We start from the raw sequence: 15736 nt of genomic DNA on the forward strand, positions 1-15736 counted from the left end.
CAACAGATCAGGACACTTCAAAGAACACATTATATTATGTTTATTAAGCTTTAAACCAGAATGCTATAGCATGTACTACGACAGTTTGTTATACTTTGTGTACAGTGTGTTTTGCATTCGAGCGTTTTCATGACCATGAACAAAAACATAACTGGCATTCTGTTTAGAAAAGTTTCTGGATTCTTCTGTTTGATTTATAATGATTAAAATATGAAGCGGTACTGAAGTAATAAGGAGTGAGAAAAGTAGTCACACCAAACACAAGTGAAAATTTGAAAATTTTGAAATTTGACAAACCCAATGAAATTGCTCTTATTTGTTCAAATTACTATGAAATTTGCAGGTTGTAGGAACACAAGAACAGGTGACTACAAGAAAATTCTCAGTGCAGATAACGGACTTTTTTGATACAGTAGTTGACAAATAAATTGCATAATGATGTTTCCCAAAAGTTGAAAGGTTGTGTCTTTGCTCCGGCCACACCTCACTCCTTGAGTCTGTAGAGAATTAAATTCTTTCACATGCAGCATCAGGTCACACCTCTCTGGTGCGCCAATCAGGAGAGGTTCTGTCTGGAGCCACTAGGACTTTTCTTCATTCTTCTTCTTCTGGAACTTCCTGAACTGTGACTGGATGGCAACAGCTGCCTTTTCTGTTTCAGGGGCATCCATGTCGATGTCAAAGTCCTCTGGAACATCCTTCTTGGATGCATCTGGAGATGGAGGAGAGATTTTTGATTATTTTTATTTATTTGCAAGCATTCTCATTTCTCAAATCTGCAAGATATATAATTTTTTTCCCATCCATCATCCGTAACCGCTTATCCTATGCAGGGTCACGGGCAAGCTGGAGCCTATCCCAGCTGACTATGGGTGAGAGGTGGGGTACACCCTGGACAAGTCGCCAGGTCATCGCAGGGCTGACACATAGAGACAAACAACCATTCACACTCACGGTCAGTTTAGAGCCACCATTTAGCCTAACCTGCATGTCTTTGAACTGTGGGGGAAACCGGAACACCCGGAGGAAACCCACGCAGACAACATGCAAACTCCACACAGAAAGGCCCCTGTTGGCCACTGGGCTTGAACCCAGAACCTTCTTCCTGTGAGGCAACAGTGCTAACCACTACACCACCATGCCATTTTATTTGTTTGTTTATTTATTTATTTATTTATTCTATCCACATTCACTGGATATGAGCAATCATGTGCTCTGATTGGCTACTCTACTACCAAGATATCAGCTAATATACCATGAGGAGAGAAAAACAAAATGGCGGCGTGTGTTGCTGAAACAACCGAAGACAAAATAAAAACTCTACTCGAAAACAAAACCCCCCAAAATAAAAAAAGGAACAAAGAACATAAGTATTTGATAGTAAGAGTATAAGTATTTTTTTTTCGCGGTGCGGTTTCCATCAAATCCTGCGCTCTGATTGGCTGGCAAGCGGGTCCGTATCCTATGATACGAACCCCAGTTACGAACCCCGGTTACGGAACTCTGGCGACTCGCTCGTTCACAACAACAACAAACATAGTAGAATTTTTTGTCAACATTTATCTTTTTTTATAAGATTTATTTATAAGATTATCAAAAATCTTATAAATTTTTGCCAGCATTTCTCAGGAGAATAGCATTAATTTTACAGCGTGGATAGCGATAACGACAGTCTTCACAGCGAAAGCGAGTTTTACTACCCTGAGGAAGAAGAAATAAAATAAAATATTTCGGGAGAAAGCTAAAAACCTCTAACTTGCTAACGCCAAGCAAAAACATGGCTGAATCCTGAATGACTCAATTTTGTATAAATAGGGGACTACATAGGCGGCAAAATGTAGTTTTTTTTCCTGCCATGGAAGTGCACTTGTGTACCGAGGAGGAAGCAATTTGCATTACAGCCGTGAATGAGGATTCAAAATGGCGGGTCGGCTCGGTTTTCCCTTTCGGGCGCTCTCGTTTTCTGTTAGAATTTGGTAAAGAAAAAAATAAATATATTATTTACCAGCTTAAGGTCGGTCCGTATGGTGAAATACCGTGACCTCGGCCTTGAATACTGACCTCGGCCCAGAGGGCCTCGCTCAGTACTTTCAAGACCTCGGTCACGGTATTTCACCATACGGACCTCCCAGCTGGTAAATAACACATATGTATTTGTAATATAAGTATGGTAAGTAATATAAATATTTGATGGTAAGAACATCTTTTTTTTTAATTTTTTCAAGCATTATTATTATCGCATTTTCCACAAATTGCTCCTGTCATTTCGCCGGTTTGTTTACATTCTAAGCGGAAATGATTTTGTCAGACATTTTGTGTAAAGTTTTTATTTATCGAATTTGCAAAAAATAAAAATAAAAATCCTCTGTTTCTCAAAATCTAGTGAATGTGGATGGAATAAAACAGTTATTCCACTCAATCTCGTCATACATGGCTTATAGCCAACTCTGTGCTACGTGCCTCATCGGCTATCAGCTCATGTACACTACCGTTCAAAAGTTTGGGGTCACTTTGAAATTTCCTTATTTTTGAAAGAAAAGCACTGTTCTTTTCAATGAAGATCACTTTAAACTAATCAGAAATACACTCTATACATTGCTAATGTGGTAAATGACTATTCTAGCTGCAAATGTCTGGTTTTTGGTGCAATATCTCCATAGGTGTATAGAGGCCCATTTCCAGCAACTCTCACTCCAGTGTTCTAATGGTACAATGTGTTTACTCATTGCCTCAGAAGGCTAATGGATGATTAGAAAACCCTTGTACAATCATGTTAGCACAGCTGAAAACAGTTGAGCTCTTTAGAGAAGCTATAAAACTGACCTTCCTTTGAGCAGATTGAGTTTCTGGAGCATCACATTTGTGGGGTCGATTAAATGCTCAAAATGGCCAGAAAACTGTCTTGGCTATATTTTCTATTCATTTTACAACTTATGGTGGGAAATAAAAGTGTGACTTTTCATGGAAAACACAAAATTGTCTGGGTGACCCCAAACTTTTGAATGGTAGTGTAAGACTTGATTTTGTGGAATAACTGTTAAATGAATATATAATGGTAGTATAGATGAACCACATAGGCTCAACCTCAATTACTGAATAAGATATTTTTAATGTTATTTATTTTTAAAAAAGCTGCAGAGGGAAATACAGTAATATAGTACTGTGCAAAAGTCTTAAGCACCCTGTTTTATTTTCATATAAACTTTGTTATAGATTTTTATTTTATGACTTCTACCGTACATTATCGAGCCAGTACAAAAACATTATAGAGTTCCAAATGTTCATTTTTCAGCACAAAATTAAATGTTACAAAAAAAGAAGTTTATATCTGAGCAGCATATTACATAAGAAAGCACTTTTCAGATTAAAAAAGAAAACGACTGGGTTTTGATGCAAAATTAAGAAGCGAGTGTGACAGTCAAAGTGTCCAGAAGAACTGTGGCTGGTTCTGCAAGATGCTCAGTAAAACCTACAGCTCATTTCCTTATAAAACTGCACTCATTGTACGTGAGACTACTATTTAAATTTTTTTTTTTAAAGCAAAGGGTCGTCTCACACCGAATATTGACGTTGTTTCATTTATTATGGCTTACTGCTTACTGTTTATAGTATTTTTTAATGTTGAAACATTTCATTTCATTCTTTTTTAAGCCATTTTTGGTCTACAGCATTTCTTTACATGTGCCGAATATACAATTTTGTACAGTACTGTAGGTCTCTACATATACGTATTTATACATTGCATGTTTTTTTACAATCCTACTGAGCAGATCCTAAAATGACTGTTCTGTTTAATTTTTTATCAACGGCTCATTTAGCATATGGCTTTCAGAACATCTAAATGAGGACCATATGCTGAGTTGAGCACATATTGTTCAGAAAATCAGATGCTCAGCTGTAGGAAATCACATTATCATCATGATATGCGAAACTAATGAGAAAAATTGGTTAAGCTGAAAACCAAATTTTACAATCCTAAGCAGCACTGAGTTAATAATGAGTGAGGATAGAGCAATATCAAACAACTTTGTCTCACAAGCGCAAATCTGTCTTAAACGGATAAATTTAGGACAAGGTGAGAAGTTCATTTTTTTTAGCTTTTATTATGTCATTCAGGGCGGCACGGTGGTGTAGTGGTTAGCGCTGTTGCCTCACAGCAAGAAGGTCCGGGTTCGAGCCCCGTGGCCGGCGAGGGCCTTTCTGTGCGGAGTTTGCATGTTGTCCGGGTGCTCTGGTTTCCCCCACAGTCCAAAGACATGCAGGTTAGGTTAACTGGTGGCTCTAAATTGACCGTAGGTGTGAATGTGAGTGTGAATGGTTGTCTGTGTCTATGTGTCAGCCCTGTGATGACCTGGCGACTTGTCCAGGGTGTACCCTGCCTTTCGCCCATAGTCAGCTGGGATAGGCTCCAGCTTGCCTGCGACCCTGTAGAACAGGATAAAGTGGCTACAGATAATGAGATGAGATGAGATCATGTCATTCATTCTTACTAGGCAGCTCAAATATCTGATATGTCAGTGGCTTCAAGTCAGGCAGAGAAGCCTGGTGTGCTTTTCCGCACTACCTCATTTTAACAGCTGCTAGTTTGTTTATTCTGCTTATTTCATGTTTCATGTTTACCTGCTATACCTCAAGTGCCCTTGATTGTTTGGTTATTTGAACCAATTTATGTGTGTGTGTGTGTGTGTGTGTGTGTGTGTGTGTGTGTGTGTGTGTATATATATGAGTGTTTAGTCTACGTCTAGTTCATATCTAGAGTGTTTATACTGTTTATATTGTCTGTTTGAGTGTTTAGTCTGTGTGTAGTTCTTATCTAGTGTTTACACTGTTTATATTGTTTGAGTGTTTAGTCTATGTCTAGTTCCTATCTAGAGTGTTTATACTGTTTATATTGTTTGTTTTTTTCAATTATTCTATTTTTATTTATTGCATTGCCTGTTTGCACCATGGGTCAGAGAGGACTGATATTTCATCTGTGCTGTATGTCGAGCATGTATAGCATATTTGACAATAAACTTGACTTGACTTTGTAAATGGAGTCAAAGTGTGAAAAATCACACTCCACATTTCAGTGTTGCTTTTATTGACTATAAATCTGCAAAAAAAATATTCAAGCAGATATTCTGACCCTATAGCCATCATGAGATCCATCAGAACTATTGTCATCAGAAAATGACCCATCCTGCGCAGCCTGCATAATCACGCACCAACAGTGCAAGTGTCTCAGACATTACCTTAAAGTGATACTGACACGAACAGGTCTCCTCAGTGTCATTTTATAGATTTTAACACAAACGTTCAATTTTCACGAATTGATGCCTGGAATTCCCTTCCCTTCCGCCAAGCTTGTCGTACTCGAGTCTGACTCGTGCCCTAATTTTAAGAACTCATGACTTGATTTGGACTTGGACTCGTGCATTAAAGGAGAACCGAAGTCATTTTTAAACTTGCTTTATTTCTTAATTAACGTGTTATTCAATTACATTTTCGGTTTTAGTAACCTTATATCGTGACTCGTATTGGCAACTAATTGCAATTAAATATTATACTTATTCAGTTTTTAGCCATGTTGAATTTGGTCCACAGCAGGCGTCGCTTATCTGCGCGATCTTCACGAGACTTGTGCGAGACTTCGAAACGTCAAGTGTCAGCCAGGTGTCAGTGCTGCCATTTTGAAAACTGGTTTCCAAACGAAATATTGCACAAAAACGAGTTTAAATGATGATTACTGCCTAATTTTTTTCAAATTTCCCTGATTGCTATCAAAACAAACAAAACTTCCGGCTTGATTACATCAGCATTCGAAAGAGGGCGCGCGCGTCTTTTGACAACGTTGGCAGATGTCGATCACTTCGATTTCCGCTGTATGTTTTACTTCTGTCCTACGATGTCTCGCACAGGTCTCAACGAATCTCATTTACGGCCATTGCTTTGACATTTGGACTAATATATTACATAGCATATTTCAAACACTCATAACTTGCTATAGCAGTGACAAAATGGCTATCAAAATGCATTCCTATATTTAATAAAATAAGATAAATAGAATTTTGATAATAAAAAAAATTGCCTTCAGTTCTCCTTTAACTACATTCAGAATTGGAGATGAGGACTAAGATTTTTTTTCTTTATTTTTTGTAACATGCCATAATAATTTGGCATGAGATATTTATATCTACATTCATTTTTATACTAATTTCATGCAAGAGAACGCACATTCACCTGTTCATACGTCATGTTCAGGAACAAACTAGCATTAATGGTGCTAAAATGCCTGGAGAGAACGCCACTAGGATTGTCTGCTTTGCTTATACAGACTTCTCATGCAGTGGGAAAAAATGCACTGCTATCTGTCCCATATGTAGAAGAACTATCGAGGAGACGACGGGGACAACCTCGAACTTCAATCGTCATTTGGCAAGACTCCACCCAGAGAAGGAAGTGACACGCTATGTTCATTGCTCTGTTGATAGCGGGGCTTGCTGACTGATGAACTCGCTCGTGTTAACCCTCTCTCATGTTATTTGCCCTGTTGATAGTGGGCGGGGTTTGGTGAGCGATGAACAAGCTTTTTATCTGTAGCCTATTAACTAAAATGGCGCAGTCAAGCAGTAACGCAAGTCCAACACAGTAGCAGAGACGCTTTCACATAAAGGCAGCAACAGCCACCGTCAAATGGTGTGGATGGAGTCTTTTTCTTGGACTCGACTCGAAATTTTCTTTCATGGCTTGGACTTGACTCGGACTTCAACACTGGGAACTCGAGACTGGACTCGACTACAACACTGCCTTCCGACGAGAATGGCCCAAACTGGAAATGACGCAGATTGGTGAACACCTGCCTGGAAGGCATGCCGACAGAACATATTTTCATGACAGAACGTGAGCTGTGAGCTGTGTCCAAAATCACTCACTTATTCACTACTACCTACTCACTATCTAGGGAATTCTATATAGAGGACTATATAGTGAGCTCATTCGTTAAAAAAAAAAACACTTTCGGACACTACTCCGCCGCACCATTATTTACGTCATTACTGTCGCACAATTAAAACGTGCCAGATCAGTCGGCTGGTGGGTTTTCAAAATAATAAATACATGCATTTATTTTTTGTGATAAATACATATTATACTGAGTGTATTTCCCACATTAATAAATACAAAGTACTTTGTGTCTGCTGCATCTTTCAGTTCTTTTAACTCAAGGCTGAATACTTTCTTCTTTGCTGCTGCCTTTTATTAAATCAGATTTGAGGCTTTTGATTAATTCCTTGCTCTGTACTCTTGTATTTTATCTGTCTTATTCTATTTTAGCTTATTTTCTAGTCTCTTACTATTTTTAATTAAATATTCTCTCGTTGCTGCACCGGGTGCTCCTCTCTGTCGTAATAATTCTCACTATACATTCAGACAGCACTACAAAATGGCGAACTCACTGTATAGTCCACTATATAGTGAGTGATTTCAGACACAGCGCACGTCTTGTATGATGGGGATGAAGAGGAGTTAGTTGGGGAAAAGCAGGAGGCAGAGGAGGAGAGGGAGAATGGAGGACATGGTGGAAGGATAATTGTAACAGACCACCTGTTTTTGTTTCCATTAATAATTACAAATACCAGCTGCTGTTAGAATCTTTTACTGATGTAACTGTTAGTATAATACAGTGATGCTTGAAAGTTTGTCAACCTTTTAGAATTGTCTATATTTCTGCATAAATATGACCTAAAACATCATCAGATTTTCACACAAGTCCTAAAAGTAGATAAAGAGAACCCAGTTAAACAAATGAGACAAAAATATTATACTTGATCATTTATTTATTGAGGAAAATGATCCATTATTATATATGTGAGTGGCAAAAGTATGTGAACCTTTGCTTTCAGTATCTGATGTGACCCCCTTGTGCAGCAATAACTGCAGCTAAACGTTTGCGGTAACTGTTGATCAGTCCTGCACACCGGCTTGGAGGAATTTTAGCCCGTTCCTCCGTACAGAACAGCTTCAACTCTGGGATGTTGGTGGGTTTCCTCACATGAACTGCTCGCTTCAGGTCCTTCCACAACATTTCGATTGGATTAAGGTCAGGACTTTGACTTGGCCATTCCAAAACATTAACTTTATTCTTCTTTAACCATTCTTTGGTAGAACGACTATTTGCTTAGGGTCGTTGTCTTGCTGCATCACCCACCTTCTCTTGAGATTCAGTTCATGGACAAATGTCCTGATTATTTTCCTTTAGAATTTGCTGGTATAATTCAGAATTCATTGTTCCATCAATGATGGCAAACCATCCTGGCCCAGATGCAGCAAAACAGGCCCAAACCATGATACTACCACCATCATGTTTCACAGATGGGATAAGGTTCTTATGCTGGAATGCAGTATTTTCCTTTCTCCAAGAACAGCACTTCTCATTTAAACCAAAAAGTTCTATTTTGTTCTCATCCATCCACAAAACATTTTTCCAATAGCCTTCTGGCTTGTCCACATAATCTTCAGCAAACTGCAGACGAGCAGCAATGTTCTTTTTGGAGAGCAGTGACTTTCTCCTTGCAACCCTGCCATGCACACCATTGTTGTTCAGTGTTCTCCTGATGGTGGACTCATGAACATTAACATTAGCCAATGTGAGAGAGGCCTTCAGTTGCTTAGAAGTTACCCTGGGGTCCTTTGTGACCTCGCCAACTATTACACGCCTTGCTCTTGGAGTGATCTTTGTTGGTCGACCACTCCTGGGGAGGGTAACAATGGTCTTGAATTTCCTCCATTTGTACACAATCTGTCTGACTGTGGATTGGTGGAGTCCAAACTCTTTAGAGATGGTTTTGTAACCTTTTCCAGCCTGATGAGCATCAACAATGCTTTTTCTGAGGTCCTCAGAAATCTCCTTTGTTTTTGCCATGATACACTCCCACAAACATGTGTTGTGAAGATCAGACTTTGATAGATCCCTGTTCTTTAAATAAAACAGGGTGCCCACTCACACCTGATTGCCATCCCATTGATTGAAAACACCTGACTCTAATTTCACCTTCAAATGAACTGCTAATCCTAGAGGTTCACATACTTTTGCCACTCACAGATATGTAATATTGGATCAATTTTCCTCAATAAATAAATGACCAAGTATAATATTTTTGCCTCATTTGTTAAACTTGGTTCTCTTTATCTACTTTTAGGACTTGTGTGAAAATCTGATGATGTTTTAGGTCATATTTATGCAGAAATATAGAACATTCTAAAGGGTTCACAAACTTTCAAGCACCACTGTATCTCATTATTGGTATCACTGTCACAAGACAATGCAGCAATTTACTGACTCGAAAGACACTACACTACACAATATGATGGTTCATATGATATAATATCATATGACCCATATGGACCCGTGCATGCGCTCTTAATAAAACCATTGGGAAAAGTCACATGACTGGGAAGATACGAATTTTTGAATCTAGTCCGGAAAAAGCTATATGTGGCCCTGAACCAGTTTCCCTCACTTCCGCCATTTTCATTTTGCTCTGAATTGTTACTTTGAAAAATGAGTGATATAACTGAGCATAGTGAAAGTGAATTTTATGATCCAGATGATTTATCAGACACAGACTGAACTGAACAAATTGAAATTGTCGAAGAAAATAAAAAAGGTACTTTCGAACAAAGGAATTCACTTGTAAGTTCTTTTGTGTAGACTTAATAGACTTGCACTGATGTTGTCTCCATGAGCTGACCCGAGTTTGAACTGACTTTTATTAACGTTATCTTAAATTCATTTTCATTTCAAGAGAACAGTAAAGTCAGTTGTATTTTATAGAATTCAAACTGTTATTTCAAACTTTTGCAAAGGTGATTCAGCATATAAATGGTTTGCTGTCAATCAAATAAAAATTGATTGGTTTGTTTTTCAAAAACCATTGTTCATTGTTTTCCACTGTGCATCTTAGTTGAAAAAGAAATGTCATATGATAAAATGCTTATTGACTGAGTTAGGTCGGGACAGATGGGAAAATATTTGACTCTTGGTCATTTGGCATCTTGGTCTTGGTCACGGCATGACCTCGAGCCAAATATTTTCCCATCTAGCCCTCCCACTCAGTCAATAAGTACATAATGTTGTTATTCTATTCAGATTGATTTTGTCTCATCTCATCTCATTATCTGTAGCCGCTTTATCCTTCTACAGGGTTGCAGGCAAGCTGGAGCCTATCCCAGCTGACTACGGGCGAAAGGCGGGGTACACCCTGGACAAGTCGCCAGGTCATCACAGGGCTGACACATAGACACAGACAACCATTCACACTCACATTCACACCTATGGTCAATTTAGAGTCACCAGTTAACCTAACCTGCATGTCTTTGGACTGTGGGGGAAACCGGAGCACCCGGAGGAAACCCACGTGGACACGTGGGAGAACATGCAAACTCCACACAGAAAGGCCCTTGCCAGCCACGGGGCTCGAACCCGGACCTTCTTGCTGTGAGGCAACAGCGCTAACCACTACACCACCGTGCCGCCCGGTTGATTTTGTGCCTTTGCAAATATTTTTTTCATACACTCAAGAGCTCCGCTTTTCGGAAGTGCCTATGTATGTATGTATATATCAGGCTTGTAGTACTCGAGTCCAGAACTCGGACTTGAGTCCGACTCGCGCATTAACTGCATTCAGACTCGTAAATTGGAAACAAGGACTCGGATTTTTATTTTTTGTAACATGCCATAATTTGGCATAAGATATTTATATCTGGGGCGGCACAGTGATGTAGTGGTTAGCACTGTCGCCTCACAGCAAGAAGGTCCAGGTTCAAGCCCCGTGGCCGGCGAGGGCCTTTCTGTGTGGAGTTTGCATGTTCTCTCAGTGTCTGCGTGGGTTTCCTCCGGGTGCTCCGGTTTCCCCCACAGTCCAAAGACATGCAGGTTAGGTTAACTGGTTACTCTAAATTGTCCGTAGGTGTGAATGTGAGTGTGAATGGTTGTCTGTGTCTATGTGTCAGCCCTGTGATGACCTGGCGACTTGTCCAGGGTGTACCCCGCCTTTCGCCCATAGTCAGCTGGGATAGGCTCCAGCTTGCCTGCGACCCTGTAGAAGGATAAAGCGGCTAGAGATAATGAGATGAGATGAGAGATTAATTTTTATACTACTTTTGTGCAAGAGAATGCACATTCACCTGTTCATACGTCATGTTCATGAACAAACTAACATTAACGGCGCTAAAATGCCCGGAGAGAACGCCCCTAGGATTGTCCACTTTGCTTATACAGACTTCTCGTGCAGTGGGAAAAGATGCACTGCTAAGTGTTCCATATGTAGAAGAACTATCGAGGAGACAACGGGGACAACCTCGAACTTCAATCGTCATTTGGCAAGACTCCACCCAGAGAAGTAAATGACATGCTATGTTCATTGCTCTGTTGATAGCAGGGCTTGCTGACTGATGAACTAGCTAGTGTTAACCCTCTCTCATGTTATTTGCCCTGCTGATAGTGGGCGGGGCTTGCTGAGCAATGAACAAACTTTTTATCTGTAGCCTATTAACTAAAATGGGGCAGTCAAGCAGTAATGTAAGTCCAACACAGTAGCAGAGACGGTTTCACATAAAGGCAGCAACAGCCACCGTCAAATGGTGTGGTTGGAGTCTTTTTCTTGGACTTGACTTGGATCAATAGTGGACTCGACTCGAACTCGACTCGAAATTTTCTTGAATGACTTGGACTTGACTTGGACTTCAACACTGGGGATTTGAGACTGGACTTGGACTCGAGGTTTAGTGACTTTACTTGAATTTTGTTCCATTCTTTAGCCTATAAACACGAGCTAGCTTTATCTGATATACCGTGGCCATTACCTTTACCTCACAGTTTCCTGCCGGGAAAGCAGTTTACTTGATAGACAGTAAAGAAACGTTATATTATCAAGTCATCAGCTTTGAGCTATGTGTGGCCCTTTCAATCATCAGATATATAAGAGCTACAGATGGCATGTTGCCAGGACTGTAAATGTCAATAACTGTAGTAAATGTTCTCAGATTTAGCTTGAGAGTTGTATTAGAGCCAAGTTCTTTGGTCAAATCTGTTTAAGAATAGTTGTCTTTCACTGAAGATTTTTCTTTTTTACAGGACATCATACACTCACCGGTTACTTTAATAGGAACTTGCTCTTGATTCTAAGATTCCTGTTCTTGGCTGCAGGAGTGGAACCCAATGTGTTCTTCTGCTGTTGCATGCTAAGATGCTTTTCTACTCACCATGGTTGTAAAGAGTGATTATATGAGTTGCTATATCCAGCCATCCATTTTCTACCGCTTATCCGGGTGTGGGTCATGGGGGTAGCAGCCTAAGCAGAGATGCCCAGACCTCCTGCTCCCTGGCCACCTCCACCAGCTCTTCCGGAGGAATACCAAGGCGTTCCCAAGCCAGCCGAGAGATGTAATCTCTCCAGCATGTCCTGGGTCTGCACTGGGGTCTCCTCCCTGTGGGGCATGCCCAGACAGCATCCCTTGGGAGACATCCAGGGGGCATCCTAACAAGGTGCCCGAACCACCTCAACTGACTCCTTTCGAGTTACTATATGTTTCCTGGCAACTCGAACCAATCTGGCCATTTTCCTCTGATCGCTCTTATCAACAAGGCACTTCCACCCATATAACTGTTGCTCACTCGTTTTTTGTTTTTCATACCATTCTGTGTAAACTCTACAGACTGTTGTGTGTGAAAACCCCAGGAGATCAGCAGTTTCTGAAATACTCAAACCAGTCCATCTGGCACCAACTCCCATGCCATAGTGAAAGTCACACTTTGAGATCACGGTTTTTCCCATTCTGATGTTTGAAGTGAACATTAACTTCATGTGTATCTGCGTGATTTTATGCATTGTGCTGCTGTCAAGGGATGATTAGAGAACTGTATAAAACAGCAGGTGTATGGGTGTACCTAATAAAGTGGCCAGTGAGTGTACATACAATTGGTTATTCATCATTGCAAAAATAGGTGCAGTTTTAGATAAACTGAGAAGTCCTCCTACTCTGGACCATGTATTAGAAGGTACCTGCAGAATTAAGTGTTGGAACCCAACATCACATCAGTAGGTTCGATGAAATTTTATTCTGGATTGTACACTAAGAAAAAGCCATTGTGGCACTGCAGGCGTGTGTGTACAGGTACCTGCATGCTAGTTTCCTCTTCTTGAGTATAAATGGCAATTAAATTAGCACAGGTTAACAAAAGATATCACATTCAAGCTATTTCCTAAAAATGAAAAAGCAAAGTCATGCATGTAGCCTGAGTTCCTTTTAGTACAGTATTGTTCATACTGGAGGCTTTTCATGCTGTGAAACACACTAATAGCTTTCAATGAATAATAGATAAGAATGTTTTAAAGCTGCTCTTTACTTGATGAACAAACACATGACATGGATTCCTCCTGTTGAGACAAACGTCTACAAAACAAGATGGAAGCATTTAGCTTCCAATTATTAGCTCATCTGGCCAACAGGCGATGAGCTTATGCCATCGTGTGCTGTCTGTCGTCCATCCATCATCTGTCATCCATCGTACGGCATCCGTCCGGCATCATCCAAATTTCTCGAAAATCACTTCTTCTCTCTTTCAATTCTTCACCGGTTTTTATTCTTTTTGGCAGGAAGGTCGGTCTGCCTGGGGTGCATATACGTAGCTTCTACCCATCTCATCTCATCTCATCTCATCTCATCTCATCTCATCTCATCTCATCTCATCTCATCCCATTATCTCTAGCCGCTTTATCCTGTTCTACAGGGTCGCAGGCAAGCTGGAGCCTATCCCAGCTGACTACGGGCGAAAGGCGGGGTACACCCTGGACAAGTCGCCAGGTCATCACAGGGCTGACACATAGACACAGACAACCATTCAACACTCACATTCACACCTACGGTCAATTTAGAGTCACCAGTTAACCTAACCTGCATGTCTTTGGACTGTGGGGGAAACCGGAGCACCCGGAGGAAACCCACGCGAACACGGGGAGAACATGCAAACTCCACACAGAAAGGCTCTCGCTGGCCACGGGGCTCGAACCCAGACCTTCTTGCTGTGAGGCGACAACGCTAACCACTACACCACCGTGCCGCCAGCTTCTACCCAAATTTGCATATTTGCAATTAATAATGAAGATATGGAATAATTAATTCTAATTCTATTTTCTAATTAATTCTAATTAGTACTAATTCTACTTCCTTATATTCTGGACTGCTGTGCAGTTTTCTCTGGAGCTAGTTGAGGTCTAGGGTTTGGAACGGTTCTCTGATATTGAGGATGCCAGTTGCTCAGAGTGTTAATAATCCTCTTTATTTAGGCTAAAAGTTACTGAAGGTTCTGATAAAGCTAAAATTCAGTCAAACCCACCACAGAGCACATGGGCTGTAATAAAGCCAATTTCACTCTAAAATCTGATGAAGATAGACTCTGAGGAAAGTATTGCAGCTTTGCAAATATCTGTAAGTAACACCAGTGCCAACATGAGGTAGCCATGGTGTGCATAAAATGTCATTTAAGGATAAGAAGAATGCATGTCATGGCATGCCTGTGCAATCATATCTTTTATCCAATTGGTTTTTATGGTGTCTCACAATACGATTAAGTATTGTGAGACACCATAAGTATTAACTTGTGTAGAAGTAAAAGACCTCGGGGTGATTATTGACCCCAGTCTTTCATTTGAAACTCATATCGATAACATTACCCGGATAGCTTTCTTTCATCTCAGAAATATTGCTAAGAGAAGAAATTTAATGTCACTACACAACACATGCTTTTGTTACCTCCAGGTTGGATTATTGTAATGCCTTACTGTCTGGATGTTCCAATAAGTGCATAAACAAGCTCCAGTTAGTTCAAAATGCAGCAGCAAGAGTCCTTACTAGAACTAGAAAATATCACCACATCACCCCTGTCTTATCCACACTGCATTGGCAAATCAAATTTCATATTGTTTATAAAATACTACTATTGACCTTTAAAGCACTGAATGGTCTTGCGCCACAGTACCTGAGCGAGCTTCTGGCCCTTTATGACCTGCCACGTCTACTTAGATCAAAAGGTGCAGGCTATCTGCTGGTACCTCGTATAGTGAAGGCTACATCAGGGGGCAGAGCCTTTTCTTACAAAGCCCCACAGTTATGGAACAGTCTTCCAAGTAGTGTTCGGGACTCAGACACAGTCTCAGTGTTTAAGTCTAGGCTGAAAACATATCTATTTAGTCAAGCCTTTTGTTAATGGTGTTTATGAGGGAAAGGCATAGATCTGGAGGGTCCTCAGACATTGTGTGTTTTGGTAAACTGGGATGGATGGATGCTGTCGGTCCCCCACTCGCTTGCTCACTCAAGTTTGTTGATGGTGTAGTGGCTGGCTGCTTTATGTCCTGGGGTGCCCTCATGCCTGTGTTACCTTCTGGCTCTCCCCTTTTAGTTACGCTGTCATAGTTAGTTTTGCCGGAGTCCCTGCTTGCACTCAGCACAAAACGTACACTGTTCTTACTCATCAGGTGACATTGGGCATACCTAACAACCTGCGTTAGCCATACCCCCCCGGTCTGTCCCTTTGACTTACATGTCGATCCTGAGGTCAAGATGCTGACCTCTTCTGCTCCTTGGACCTGCCTGATCCATCCTGATGCCCTACGTCTGGTTGGAGTCTCATCACATTGCTCCTGTGGAGGATGGCCCCATATGGACAGTCGAAAGTCGCACTTGGAAGACGCTCTGG

General features: G+C 40.7%; 1 protein-coding gene across 1 annotated transcript in view; it reads right to left on the reverse strand.

The window, feature by feature from the left end:
- Positions 1–391: 391 nt before the first annotated feature.
- Positions 392–15736, reverse strand: part of pcp4b (Purkinje cell protein 4b) — a 39961-nt gene continuing 24616 nt past the window's right edge. Inside the window, exon 3 of the mRNA XM_060905258.1 lies at positions 392–712. Within this exon, the coding sequence (XP_060761241.1) occupies positions 582–712 (131 nt within the window). The 3' untranslated portion in view covers positions 392–581. The remainder of the gene's footprint in view (positions 713–15736) is intronic.

This window comes from Neoarius graeffei, chromosome 23 (genome assembly GCF_027579695.1).
Source record: "Neoarius graeffei isolate fNeoGra1 chromosome 23, fNeoGra1.pri, whole genome shotgun sequence".
Lineage (NCBI taxonomy): Eukaryota > Metazoa > Chordata > Actinopteri > Siluriformes > Ariidae > Neoarius > Neoarius graeffei.